Here is a 15,061-nt window from a genome sequence, read left to right as displayed (position 1 = left end):
GATGTCTATTTCTTGCACACAAACACATGCGTGCAGTGTATATATATAACGATCAATGAATTAATACGCTATGTACAAACTGTATCCGTGATACGTGTTATTCTGTACATATGTGTGTACGCTCCACACAACCTTACAGCAGGTATTCTCTTTTCGTCCAATATTCGCGGGAATCTGGCGCTGGTAGCAGACGATCGTTCGCCTTCTTTGCAATGCCGGTTTCTGCTGCTTCTGTGAGAGCTCTGCGATGAGACTGAGATCTTGCCTGCTTCGCTGATACCGCCATTGTTGCCTCGGTGTGGCTAGATGTTAATAGACGGACTGCTGCGGAAAACCACGCGAAAACGTATATATGAAGGTGAAAAAACATGGATTGGTAAATAACAGAATTAAGGACATATCATTGAAGGACTGTTGTGTGTGAGCCGTAAATGGAGTTATGTGCTTGGATACCCAATGTTCCTGTTTCCAGTTGTCACCATGAGATGTTCTGGTGCATCAGTGAAAAGCGCTTGGAACATCTATAGAGAAACTAGTGTGTGTATTCTTCTCTAGTCCAGAACAGATATATCTATCGTTCCTGTTTCTCAGAGAGCGGAGAATTTGGTAATTGAAATGGGTGTAATTTTGGTTGATGCTCATAATACGTGTGTAGGAGAGTTCATTAACAAGGAACGATTCCTGTCTACGTTGGCTGTCTCCTGTGTAATGTATTTGTCGGTATTCGTGATTTCGAATTCTCTACAACAGTTTTCAACCATTCACCAATACCAAGATCTAATACCACAACCACACAGCAACCGGTGACTTCCTGGGGAAAAAAACCCATTCACAAAAGCTCATAACTTTCTCGATATATGTTTTCTTTTAAGTTATAGCCGAATTGAAATCGATTGTATTTACAGTGATCAATGAACTATATATGAAAAAAAATCTGCAATATTACATGTAATAGATAAGTATTATTATGATGCCTGCAATAATGGATTCATCTATTGTTTGTGCCCGTCTGATATCCTTCATCGTGACTTTAGTCTTGTTCATGTCCCTAAATATCCTTGATTTCGCAACCTGTTCAGATATTAACCAACTTTCACAACTTCGTTATTTTGCTATTAAGCAAACAGAACCGCCTCTGTATCAAAAACGTGATTTATCTGCAGTCACCTCAACACCGTTTATTCAACGTCGAAAGGAAGAAAATGCCAAAAGCACAAGTTTAGCATTGTCTTATATAGTTAATGTATTATCCAACAGAACTAAATCGTTGAACATATGTGATGAAGTGGGATTTGAGCCTCTTACACTAGATGACTATAATCTTCAATACTCTAAATCGTATTTTCATGATTCCTTTGCGTTACAAGCTGGAAAGGCCGTTGACGTTGCCAATGGATTAACAAGTCTTCATTTTAATGAAAAAAGTGTTGATATTAGGGATTTAAATGATTCACACGTGTCCGTCTACACTGCCATCCTTAAATACTATGTCCAAAATGACTCGCATATAACCGGAAGTGGTATTGCATTTGAAAATGGATTCTTTCCTTATGTTTCTAAATCAACCTCCGGAAGTGCATTTCCTTCAAATTTAGGTTCTACGTATCCCTCGTATAAAAATGCAGAATATTATACTGTTCTTAAAAACAGGAATTATTCGAAAATATGGAAAACAGAAGGTGTTTCAAAGGTAACAGCTGAAAATCACACAGCATACATAGGTAAACACGAAGGTTTTTGGACCGACCCGTACTTTGACTGTCGACATCAGGAAAAATGGATTATTACATACTCCGCACCTTTTTTCCGGCTTGTCAAAGATCAGCCGGCATTTGGGTAAGTTGGTAGACGGGAAACCTCCCCAGCCCCACCCCCACCCCCAAAACATTATAATAATAAATCAAACATATTTTGACGCTTTATTTAAAATTGTATTTTAAAAAATCCTATTACCAACAGCATTAATTCTCAATCACTGAATCCTACCCTAAATAACTTCTGACCTCCATCACTGAATCCTACCCTATAACCTCTGACCTCAGTCACTGAATCCTGCACTAAATAACATCTGACCTCAGTCACTGAATCCTGCCCTAAATAACCTCTGACCTCCATCACTGAATCCTGCCCTAAATAACCTCTGACCTCAGTCACTAAATCCTGCCCTAAATAACCTCTGACCTCAGTCACTGAATCCTGCCCTAAATAACCTCTGACCTCCATCACTGAATCCTGCCCTAAATAACCTCTGACCTCAGTCACTGTATCCTACCCTAAATAACCTCTGACCTTAGTCACTGAATCCTACCCTAAATAACCTCTGACCTCAGTCACTGAATCCTACCCTAAATAACCTCTGACCTCAGTCACTGAATCCTACCCTATAACCTCTGATATCAGTCACTGAATCCTGCCCTAAATAACCCCTGACTTCAGTCACTAAATCCTGCCCTAAATAACCTCTGACATCAGTCACTGAATCCTGCCCTAAATAACCTCTGACCTCAGTCACTGTATCCTACCCTAAATAACCTCTGACCTTAGTCACTGAATCCTACCCTAAATAACCTCTGACCTCAGTCACTGAATCCTACCCGAAATAACCTCTGACCTCCATCACTGAATCCTACCCTAAATAACCTCTGACCTCAGTCACTGAATCCTACCCTATAACCTCTGATATCAGTCACTGAATCCTGCCCTAAATAACCCCTGACTTCAGTCACTAAATCCTGCCCTAAATAACCTCTGACATCAGTCACTGAATCCTACCCTATAACCTCTGACCTCAGTCACTGTATCCTACCCTAAATAACCTCTGACCTTAGTCACTGAATCCTACCCTAAATAACCTCTGACCTCCATCACTGAATCCTACCCTAAATAACCTCTGACCTCCATCACTGAATCCTGCCCTAAATAACCTCTGACCTTAGTCACTGAATCCTGCCCTAAATAACCTCTGACCTCCGTCACTGAATCCTACCCTAAATAACCTCTGACATCAGTCACTGAATTCTACCGTAAATAACCTCTGACCTCAGTCACTGAATCCTGCCCTAAATAACCTCTGACATCAGTCACTGAATCCTGCCCTAAATAACCTCTGACATCAGTCACTGAATTCTACCGTAAATAACCTCTGACGTCAGTCACTGAATCCTACCGTAAATAACCTCTGACCTTAGTCACTGAATCCTACCCTGAATAACCTCTGACCTCAGTCACTGAATCCTACCCTAAATAACCTCTGACCTCAGTCACTGAATCCTACCCTAAATAACCTCTGACCTCAGTCACTGTATCCTATCCTAAATAACCTCTGACCTCAGTCACTGAATCCTGCCCTAAATAACCTCTGACCTCAGTCACTGAATCCTACCCTAAATAACCTCTGACATCAGTCTCTGAATCTTACCCTAAATAACCTCTGACCTCAGTCACTGAATCCTACACTAAATAACCTCTGACCTCAGTCACTGAATCCTACCCTAAATAACCTCTGACCTCAGTCACTGAATCCTACCCTAAATAACCTCTGACCTCAGTCACTGAATCCTGCCCTAAATAACCTCTGACATCAGTCACTGAATCCTACCCTAAATAACCTCTGACCTCAGTCACTGAATCCTGCCCTAAATAACCTCTGACCTCAGTCACTGAATCCTACCCTAAATAACCTCTGACCTCAGTCACTGTATCCTATCCTAAATAACCTCTGACCTCAGTCACTGAATCCTATCCTAAATAACCTCTGACCTCAGTCACTGTATCCTATCCTAAATAACCTCTAATCTCCATCACTGAATACTGCCCTAAATAACCTCTGACCTCAGTCACTGAATCCTACCCAGAATAACCTCTAACCCCAATCCCCGAATTCTACCCTAAATAATTTCTAACCTCCATTTCTGAATCCTACGCTATAACCTCTAACAACATTCACTGAATCCAACCCAGATACCTCAGACCTCCGTCACTGAATCCTACCCTTAATAACTTCTTACTTCAATCACTGAATCCTACCCTTTTAACTTCAAACTTCTATAACTGAATTCTACCCTACATAACCTCTAACATCATTAACTGAATCTAACCCAAATATCTCAAATCTCCGTCACTGAATCCTACCCTTTTAACTTTCACTGAATCCTGTCCTAAATAACCTCTGACCTCCATCACTGAATCCTGCCCTAAATAACCTCTGACCTCCATCACTGATTCCTACCCTAAATAACCTCTAACCTCCATCACTGAATCCTGCCCTAAATAACCCCTGACTTCAGTCACTAAATCCTACCCTAAATAACCTTAGACCTTAGTCACTGAATCCTGCCCTAAATAACCTCTGACCTCAGTCACTGAATCCTGCCCTAAATAACCTCTAATCTCCATCACTGAATACTGCCCTAAATAACCTCTGACCTCAGTCACTGAATCCTGCCCTAAATAACCTCTGACCTCAGTCACTGAATCCTGCCCTAAATAACCTCTGACCTCAGTCACTGAATCCTGCCCTAAATAACCTCTGACCTCCATCACATTTACCCTTGATATCATTTAACTCATTATATTTTGTCCTAGATATACTTTCAATTTCTTTTACTATATTCTCCACAAATCTATATTACCAAATCATACATTTTACAGTATGAAATCTCGAATCCTAAATCTTATCCTAAATATCCTTTAACCATCCTCTAATTACCATTCCCAAGTCTTCCCTATCCTTCATATCCTCTAACTTCCATTACTGAATCTTACCTTATATGTCTTTGAACCTTTACCACTGAATCCAATATCTACCAGAGTTGTCGTTCCTTAACAATCACAATACACGTCTGTGAACATCTCATGGACTGATAATAGTTGACCTCGCGGTCAGGGTCAAAGTTTGACGTCGTGCACAACAATTGCGGCGTCCCTGACAACGTCAAGGACTTGTATATCATCAATCAGCCTAGATATCAGCATTTCTATTTGAGATGTTATCTGACAATTCTGTAGACAACTTAGCATCAGCATCGGTCAGTGACTGTTTACTCAGAGTTAATCATCCGCGTAATACTCAAGAACGTTTATAACTATTTAAACTAAAATAGTCATTTTATAAGACGAATTTACATTTATTTTCAAAATAATGATACGAAAAACAAAACAGAAAACTAACTCTTCCCTTATATTCTCTGACCTCAATCACTGAACTCTTACCCAATACCCTCTGACCTCAACCATTGAACTCGTCCATAATTCTCTGACCTCAATCATTGAACTCTTACCCAATACCCTCTGACCTCAATCATTGAACTCTTCCATAATTCTCTGACCTCAATCATTGAACTCTTACCCAATACCCTCTGACCTCAATCATTGAACTCTTCCATAATTCTCTGATCTCAATAGATGAACTCTTCGCTAATATCCTCTGACCTCAATAATTGAACTCTTACCCAATGCCCTCTGACCTCAATCATTGAACTCTTACCCAATACCCTCTGACCTCAATCATTGAACTCTTACCCAATACCCTCTGACCTCAATCATTGAACTCTTACCCAATACCCTCTGACCGCAATCATTGAATTCTTCCCTAAATATCCTCGAATTTCAATCAAACATTTGTCTCACAAAACTACATGGATTTAATATAATCACCCTCACTGAATCCTACCCAAAATATTGGTTTTGCGGTAGGACAAAGGCTCGGTACAGATGTTGGGTGTTCTCCATTTTATAACATGTTATCGGTTATGATTGTAAATGTCTGTTTTAGGACAAGGTCAGTAGTGATGTTTGATGTGTGTCTGTTTTAGGATAAATAATTGCTAGTGACGTTTGGTGTGTCTGCCTTTCGATAGAAATTCTGTTGCGATGTCTGGTATGTCTACTTTTGAACAGAAGTTTTGTAGTGATGTTTGGTGTGTGTGGTTTAAGATAGAAGTTTTGTAGTGATGTTTGTGGTGTGTGGTTTAAGATAGAAGTTCTGCAGTGATGTTTGGTGTGTGTTTTAAGATAGAAGTTCTGTAGCGATGTTTGCGGTGTGTGGTTTAAGATAGAATTTCTGTAGTGATGTTTGGTGTGTGTCTGTTTTAAGTTAGAAGTTTTGTAGTGATGTTTGTGGTGTGTATTTTAAGATAGAAGTTCTGTAGTGATGTTTCGTGTTTGTCCGATTTTGAACTAATGATATGTACTACTGTTTTTCGTGTCCCTGTTATAAGAGTAGTGATCGATAGGATTGTTTGGTGTTCGTCTGTATTAGGGCAGGAGATCACTGGTGATGTTTAGTGCAAGTCCTTTAGAACTGGAGATCCGTTGAGATGTTTGGTTTAAGGAAAGAAGATCAGTGTGTTGTTTGTCTGATTTGGACAAAAGTCGGTAATGATATTTGATGTTGATGTGTGCTAGGACAAGATGTTGGTTAGTAACGTTTGAAGTTGATATGTTGCAGGAGATGGTGGTTTGTTTTAGGACCAAAGATCGGTAGGGGTGTTAGGTGTTTGTTTAAGGACAGAAAGCCCAGGGCTTGATATTGATTTATGTTTTGACAGGAGATCGGTAGTGAAATTAATTGTTTTAGGAGAAGCGGCCGAATGTAGCGTTTGGTGTTCATCTTTTGTCTATTTGTGTATATGTGTATTTAGCGTGCCTTCCGACCAGATTAGTGACGTACGCTTGTAGTGAACTCCGTCAAATCAGGATCCAAATGTGTAAAGATTAATGACGGAAGACTTTGGTTAGATAAGTGACGGACGGTTTTAGTGTGGTTAGATAAGTGACGGACGGTTTTAGTGTGGTTAGATAAGTGACGGACTGTTTAAGTGTGGTTAGATAAGTGACGGACGGTTTTAGTGTGGTTAGATAAGTGACGGACGGTTTAAGTGTGGTTAGATTAGTGACGGACGGTTTTAGTGTGGTTAGATAAGTGACGGACGGTTTAAGTGTGGTTAGATTAGTGACGGACGGTTTTAGTGTGGTTAGATAAGTGACGGACGGTTTTAGTGTGGTTAGATAAGTGACGGACGGTTTTAGTGTGGTTAGATAAGTGACGGACGGTTTTAGTGTGGTTAGATAAGTGACGGACGGTTTTAGTGTGGTTAGATAAGTGACGGACGGTTTAAGTGTGGTTAGATTAGTGACGGACGGTTTTAGTGTGGTTAGATAAGTGACGGACGGTTTTAGTGTGGTTAGATAAGTGACGGACGGTTTTAGTGTGGTTAGATAAGTGACGGACGGTTTAGTGTGGTTAGATAAGTGACGGACGGTTTAGTGTGGTTAGATTGGTGACGGACGGTTTTAGTGTGGTTAGATAAGTGACGGACGGTTTTAGTGTGGTTAGATTGGTGACGGACGGTTTAGTGTGGTTAGAGAAGTGACGGACGGTTTTAGTGTGGTTAGATTGGTGACGGACGGTTTTAGTGTGGTTAGATAAGTGACAGACGGTTTTAGTGTGGTTAGATAAGTGACGGACGGTTTTAGTGTGGTTAGATTGGTGACGGACGGTTTAGTGTGGTTAGATAAGTGACGGACGGTTTAGTGTGGTTAGATAAGTGACGGACTGTTTAAGTGTGGTTAGATAAGTGACGGACGGTTTTAGTGTGGTTAGATAAGTGACGGACGGTTTTAGTGTGGTTAGATAAGTGACGGACGGTTTAAGTGTGGTTAGATAAGTGACGGACGGTTTTAGTGTGGTTAGATAAGTGACGGACGGTTTAAGTGTGGTTAGATAAGTGACGGACGGTTTTAGTGTGGTTAGATAAGTGACGGACGGTTTTAGTGTGGTTAGATTGGTGACGGACGGTTTAGTGTGGTTAGAGAAGTGACGGACGGTTTAAGTGTGGTTAGATAAGTGACGGACGGTTTTAGTGTGGTTAGATAAGTGACGGACGGTTTAAGATAAGTGACGGACGGTTTAAGTGTGGTTAGATAAGTGACGGACGGTTTTAGTGTGGTTAGAGAAGTGACGGACGGTTTTAGTGTGGTTAGATTGGTGACGGACGGTTTAGTGTGGTTAGATAAGTGACGGACGGTTTTAGTGTGGTTAGATAAGTGACGGACGGTTTAAGTGTGGTTAGATAAGTGACGGACGGTTTTAGTGTGGTTAGATAAGTGACGGACGGTTTTAGTGTGGTTAGATTAGTGACGGACGGTTTTAGTGTGGTTAGAGAAGTGACGGACGGTTTAAGTGTGGTTAGATAAGTGACGGACGGTTTTAGTGTGGTTAGATTGGTGACGGACGGTTTTAGTGTGGTTAGATTGGTGACGGACGGTTTTAGTGTGGTTAGATTGGTGACGGACGGTTTAAGTGTGGTTAGATTAGTGACGGACTGTTTAAGTGTGGTTAGATAAGTGACGGACGGTTTAGTGTGGTTAGATTGGTGACGGACGGTTTTAGTGTGGTTAGATAAGTGACGGACGGTTTTAGTGTGGTTAGATTGGTGACGGACGGTTTAGTGTGGTTAGATAAGTGACGGACGGTTTAAGTGTGGTTAGATAAGTGACGGACGGTTTAAGTGTGGTTAGATAAGTGACGGACGGTTTTAGTGTGGTTAGATTGGTGACGGACGGTTTAGTGTGGTTAGAGAAGTGACGGACGGTTTTAGTGTGGTTAGATTGGTGACGGACGGTTTAGTGTGGTTAGATAAGTGACGGACGGTTTTAGTGTGGTTAGATAAGTGACGGACGGTTTTAGTGTGGTTAGATTGGTGACGGACGGTTTAGTGTGGTTAGATAAGTGACGGACGGTTTTAGTGTGGTTAGATAAGTGACGGACGGTTTTAGTGTGGTTAGATAAGTGACGGACGGTTTTAGTGTGGTTAGATAAGTGACGGACGGTTTAAGTGTGGTTAGATAAGTGACGGACGGTTTAAGTGTGGTTAGATAAGTGACGGACGGTTTTAGTGTGGTTAGATAAGTGACGGACGGTTTTAGTGTGGTTAGATAAGTGACGGACGGTTTAAGTGTGGTTAGATTGGTGACGGACGGTTTAGTGTGGTTAGAGAAGTGACGGACGGTTTTAGTGTGGTTAGAGAAGTGACGGACGGTTTAAGTGTGGTTAGATAAGTGACGGACGGTTTAGTGTGGTTAGATTAGTGTCGGACGGTTTTAGTGTGGTTAGATAAGTGACGGACGGTTTTAGTTGCGATCGATAGGTTATGGACGTTTGTAGAATTGTCAGACAAATGGTGGACGTTTGTAGTGTGAGCACACTAGTGTCACTTAGTATGGCCGGATAAGTGGGCAATGTTGATACGAGAGGCGTATTATGGTCAAACGTTAGGCGGATGTTTTAAGTTTAGTCGGACAAGAGGCTGACATAGTGTAGTGAGACAAACGGACAGACTGCTAAATCTAACAAAATGGTGGACGTTTGTAGTGTGATAGATTAATAACTGAGTTTGGTAATATGAGTGATGGATGTCTGTAATATAAGGAAATTAAAGGTGGATATTTGTAGTGTATCCGAATTAATGGCGGACGATTTTGGTGTGGTCAGACTACTTGTGGACATCTATTATGTAGTCAGGCTAGTGAGCAGCGAGCCATTGAAGTGTGGTAGTTTGGTTACATAAGTGAGGAACGTTTGTCAAATTGGTGACGGAATTATATAACCTGGCCGGATCAGTGGCGAACGTTACTACTGTTGTCAGACTAGTAGAGTATGCTGGTTAGGTTATTGGCAGACGTCTTTAGTTTGGCTGGACAGGAGAGGGACAACTTAATTATTCAGACAAACGGTCAGGCTGACTTCCGTAGTAGTGGACATCTGTAATATGCAATGTCAGATTTTATGGCAGACGTATTCAGTGTTGACAGATTAGTGGTAGATGTTTGTGATGTTAACAGATTAGTGGTAGATGTTTGTGATGTTGACAGATTAGTGGTAGATGTTTGTGATGTTAACAGATTAGTGGTAGATGTTTGACAGATTAGTGGTAGATGTTTGTGGTGTTGACAGATTAGTGGTAGTTGTGTTGTTGACAGATTAGTGTGTAGAGGTGTGATGTTGACAGATTAGTGGTAGATGTTTGTGATGTTGACAGATTAGTGGTAGATGTTTGTGATGTTGACAGATTAGTGGTAGATGTTTGTGATGTTGACAGATTAGTGGTAGATGTTTGTGATGTTGACAGATTAGTGGTAGATGTTGACAGATTAGTGGTAGATGTTTGTGATGTTAACAGATTAGTGGTAGATGTTTGTGATGTTGACAGATTAGTGGTAGATGTTTGTGATCTTGACAGATTAGTGGTAGATGTTGACAGATTAGTGGTAGATGTTTGTAGTGTTGACAGATTAGTGGTAGATGTTTGTGATGTTGACAGATTAGTGGTAGATGCGTGTGATGTTGACAGATTAGTGGTAGATGTTTGTGATGTTGACAGATTAGTGGTAGATGTTTGTGATGTTGACAGATTACAGATTAGTGGTAGATGTTTGTGATGTTGATGTTTGTGATGTTGACAGATTAGTGGTAGATGTTTGTGATGTTGACAGATTAGTGGTAGATGTTGACAGATTAGTGGTAGATGTTTGTGATGTTGACAGATTAGTGGTAGATGTTGACAGATTAGTGGTAGATGTTGACAGATTAGTGGTAGATGTTTGTGGTGTTGACAGATTAGTGGTAGATGTTTGTGATGTTGACAGATTAGTGGTAGATGTTTGTGATGTTGACAGATTAGTGGTAGATGTTGACAGATTAGTGGTAGATGTTGACAGATTAGTGGTAGATGTTTGTGATGTTGACAGATTAGTGGTAGATGTTTGTGATGTTGACAGATTAGTGGTAGATGTTGACAGATTAGTGGTAGATGTTTGTGGTGTTGACAGATTAGTGGTAGATGTTTGTGATGTTGACAGATTAGTGGTAGATGTTGACAGATTAGTGGTAGATGTTGACAGATTAGTGGTAGATGTTGACAGACTAGTGGTAGATGTTTGTGGTGTTGACAGATTAGTGGTAGATGTTGACAGATTAGTGGTAGATGTTTGTGATGTTGACAGATTAGTGGTAGATGTTTGAGATGTTGACAGATTAGTGGTAGATGTTTGTGATATTGACAGATCAATGGTAGATGCGTGTGATGTTGATAGATTAGTGGTAGATGTTTGTGATGTTGACAGATTAGTGGTAGATGTTGACAGATTAGTGGTAGATGTTGACAGATTAGTGGTAGATGTTTGTGATGTTGACAGATTAGTGGTAGATGTTTGTGATGTTGACAGATTAGTGGTAGATGTTTGTGGTGTTGACAGATTAGTGGTAGATGTTTGTGATGTTGACAGATTAGTGGTAGATGTTTGTGATGTTGACAGATTAGTGGTAGATGTTTGTGATGTTGACAGATTAGTGGTAGATGTTTGTGATGTTGACAGATTAGTGGTAGATGTTTGTGATGTTGACAGATTAGTGGTAGATGTTGACAGATTAGTGGTAGATGTTGACAGATTAGTGGTAGATGTTGTGGTGTTGACAGATTAGTGGTAGATGTTTGTGATGTTGACAGATTAGTGGTAGATGTTTGTGATGTGGTAGATGTTTGTGATTGACAGATTAGTGGTAGATGTTGACAGATTAGTGGTAGATGTTTGTGATGTTGACAGATTAGTGGTAGATGTTGACAGATTAGTGGTAGATGTTGACAGATTAGTGGTAGATGTTGACAGATTAGTGGTAGATGTTTGTGATGTTGACAGATTAGTGGTAGATGTTTGTGATGTTGACAGATTAGTGGTAGATGTTTGTGATGTTGACAGATTAGTGGTAGATGTTTGTGATGTTGACAGATTAGTGGTAGATGTTGACAGATTAGTGGTAGATGTTGACAGATTAGTGGTAGATGTTGACAGATTAGTGGTAGATGTTTGTGGTGTTGACAGATTAGTGGTAGATGTTGATGTTGACAGATTAGTGGTAGATGTTGACAGATTAGTGGTAGATGTTTGTGATGTTGACAGATTAGTGGTAGATGTTTGTGATGTTGACAGATTAGTGGTAGATGTTTGTGATGTTGACAGATTAGTGGTAGATGTTTGTGATCTTGACAGATTAGTGGTAGATGTTGACATATTAGTGGTAGATGTTGACATATTAGTGGTAGATGTTTGTGGTGTTGACAGATTAGTGGTAGATGTTTGTGATGTTGACAGATTAGTGGTAGATGTTGACAGATTAGTGGTAGATGTTTGTGATGTTGACAGATTAGTGGTAGATGTTTGTGATGTTGACAGATTAGTGGTAGATGTTTGTGATGTTGACAGATTAGTGGTAGATGTTGACAGATTAGTGGTAGATGTTTGTGGTGTTGACAGATTAGTGGTAGATGTTGACAGATTAGTGGTAGATGTTTGTGATGTTGACAGATTAGTGGTAGATGTTTGTGGTGTTGACAGATTAGTGGTAGATGTTTGTGGTGTTGACAGATTAGTGGTAGATGTTTGTGATGTTGACAGATTAGTGGTAGATGTTTGTGATGTTGACAGATTAGTGGTAGATGTTTGTGATGTTGACAGATTAGTGGTAGATGTTGACAGATTAGTGGTAGATGTTTGTGATGTTGACAGATTAGTGGTAGATGTTGACAGATTAGTGGTAGATGTTTGTGATGTTGACAGATTAGTGGTAGATGTTTGTGATGTTGACAGATTAGTGGTAGATGTTGACAGATTAGTGGTAGATGTTTGTGATGTTGACAGATTAGTGGTAGATGTTTGTGCCACAGATTAGTGGTAGATGTTGACAGATTAGTGGTAGATGTTTGTGGTGTTGACAGATTAGTGGTAGATGTTTGTGATGTTGACAGATTAGTGGTAGATGTTGACAGATTAGTGGTAGATGTTTGTGATGTTGACAGATTAGTGGTAGATGTTTGTGATGTTAACAGATTAGTGGTAGATGTTTGTGATGTTGACAGATTAGTGGTAGATGTTTGTGATGTTGACAGATTAGTGGTAGATGTTGACAGATTAGTGGTAGATGTTGACAGATTAGTGGTAGATGTTGACAGATTAGTGGTAGATGCTTGTGGTGTTGACAGATTAGTGGTAGATGTTTGTGATGTTGACAGATTAGTGGTAGATGTTGACAGATTAGTGGTAGATGTTTGTGATGTTGACAGATTAGTGGTAGATGTTTGTGATGTTGACAGATTAGTGGTAGATGTTGACAGATTAGTGGTAGATGTTGACAGATTAGTGGTAGATGTTTGTGGTGTTGACAGATTAGTGGTAGATGTTGACAGATTAGTGGTAGATGTTTGTGATGTTGACAGATTAGTGGTAGATGTTTGTGGTGTTGACAGATTAGTGGTAGATGTTTGTGGTGTTGACAGATTAGTGGTAGGTGTTTGTGGTGTTGATAGATTAGTGGTAGATGTTTATAGTACGGTCAGTGTGAAAGTAGCGGTTGTCATTTTATAGAAAATAGTGTGTTGACTCCATCGACTCTTTCGTAACAAAAAATGGTGGAGAGCTTTCGAAGAGTGTCGCTATTTTCTGTTGCCTATTGTGATAGTGTGTAAGTGTGATGATTCGGCTACACATCTATCGTACCATGTGACTGACAGCGTGTGGCCGCCGGTTATGCTGGTATTGATCTGGCATCTGTTGATCGTATCGGACAAAAATGGACAATGTTTAATGTCAATCCTATGATGTCGTTTGTAACCTCGTGTCGTAGAATCATGTACTGTTGTCTACGTTTACGATGTGTACAAGGAATTTTGTTAAAATAGGAATCCGTGTGTAATATTGAAATAGGTACAAGGACAGATTAGTGGCAGATGTTTGTGATGTTGACAGATTAATGGTAGATGTTGACAGATTAGTGGTAGATGTTTGTGATGTTGACAGATTAGTGGTAGATGTTGACAGATTAGTGGTAGATGTTTGTGGTGTTGACAGATTAGTGGTAGATGTTTGTGGTGTTGACAGATTAGTGGTAGATGTTTGTGGTGTTGACAGATTAGTGGTAGATGTTGACAGATTAGTGGTAGATGTTGACAGATTAGTGGTAGATGTTGACAGATTAGTGGTAGATGTTGACAGATTAGTGGTAGATGCGTGTGATGTTGACAGATTAGTGGTAGATGTTTGTGATGTTGACAGATTAGTGGTAGATGTTGACAGATTAGTGGTAGATGTTTGTGATGTTGACAGATTAGTGGTAGATGTTTGTGATCTTGACAGATTAGTGGTAGATGTTGACAGATTAGTGGTAGATGTTGACAGATTAGTGGTAGATGTTGACAGATTAGTGGTAGATGTTTGTGATGTTGACAGATTAGTGGTAGATGTTGACAGATTAGTGGTAGATGTTTGTGGTGTTGACAGATTAGTGGTAGATGTTGACAGATTAGTGGTAGATGTTTGTGATGTTGACAGATTAGTGGTAGATGTTTGTGATGTTGACAGATTAGTGGTAGATGTTTGTGATGTTGACAGATTAGTGGTAGATGTTGACAGATTAGTGGTAGATGTTGACAGATTAGTGGTAGATGTTGACAGATTAGTGGTAGATGTTTGTGGTGTTGACAGATTAGTGGTAGATGTTTGTGGTGTTGACAGATTAGTGGTAGATGTTTGTGATGTTGACAGATCAATGGTAGATGTTTGTGGTGTTGACAGATAAGTGGTAGATGTTTGTGATGTTGACAGCATGAAGGAAAGTGCAGACAACATGGAAAGTGCCTCACTTCACCATTATGGTGTTTTAACCCCGGTTCATCTCCCTATGCTTAACAATACCTTGCTACACCGGGGGTAATGTTAAATTTGGTGCGTGATAGTTTTATGAGTGACAGATGAAGTGATGAAATAAGAACCAAGCACCAAATGGTTTGTTAACATAAGTAAGATATAGTGTGTGTTTACATAAGTAAGATACGGTGTGTTAACATAAGTAAGATACGGTGTGTTAACATCAATAAGATACTGTGTGTTAACATAAGAAAGATATAGTGTGTGTTAACATAAGTAAGATACTGTGTGTTAACATAAGTAAGACATTGTGTCTTAACATAAGTAAGATACGGTGTGTTAACATAAGTAAGAGACGGTGTGT

General features: G+C 39.9%; 1 protein-coding gene across 1 annotated transcript in view; it reads left to right on the top strand.

Moving 5' to 3' along the window:
* The first annotated feature begins 628 nt into the window (after window positions 1-628).
* The window catches only part of LOC132548865 (probable G-protein coupled receptor 158), a 55,829-nt gene continuing 41,396 nt past the window's right edge, over window positions 629-15,061 (top strand). The window contains exon 1 of the mRNA XM_060212761.1: window positions 629-1,836. Within this exon, the coding sequence (XP_060068744.1) occupies window positions 968-1,836 (869 nt within the window). The 5' untranslated portion in view covers window positions 629-967. The remainder of the gene's footprint in view (window positions 1,837-15,061) is intronic.

The sequence above is a fragment of the Ylistrum balloti genome, unplaced genomic scaffold, assembly GCF_031769215.1.
Source record: "Ylistrum balloti isolate Yb309-2 unplaced genomic scaffold, AGI_CSIRO_Ybal_v1 Utg370030, whole genome shotgun sequence".
Lineage (NCBI taxonomy): Eukaryota > Metazoa > Mollusca > Bivalvia > Pectinida > Pectinidae > Ylistrum > Ylistrum balloti.
This window is presented reverse-complemented; position numbering and strand designations above follow the sequence as displayed.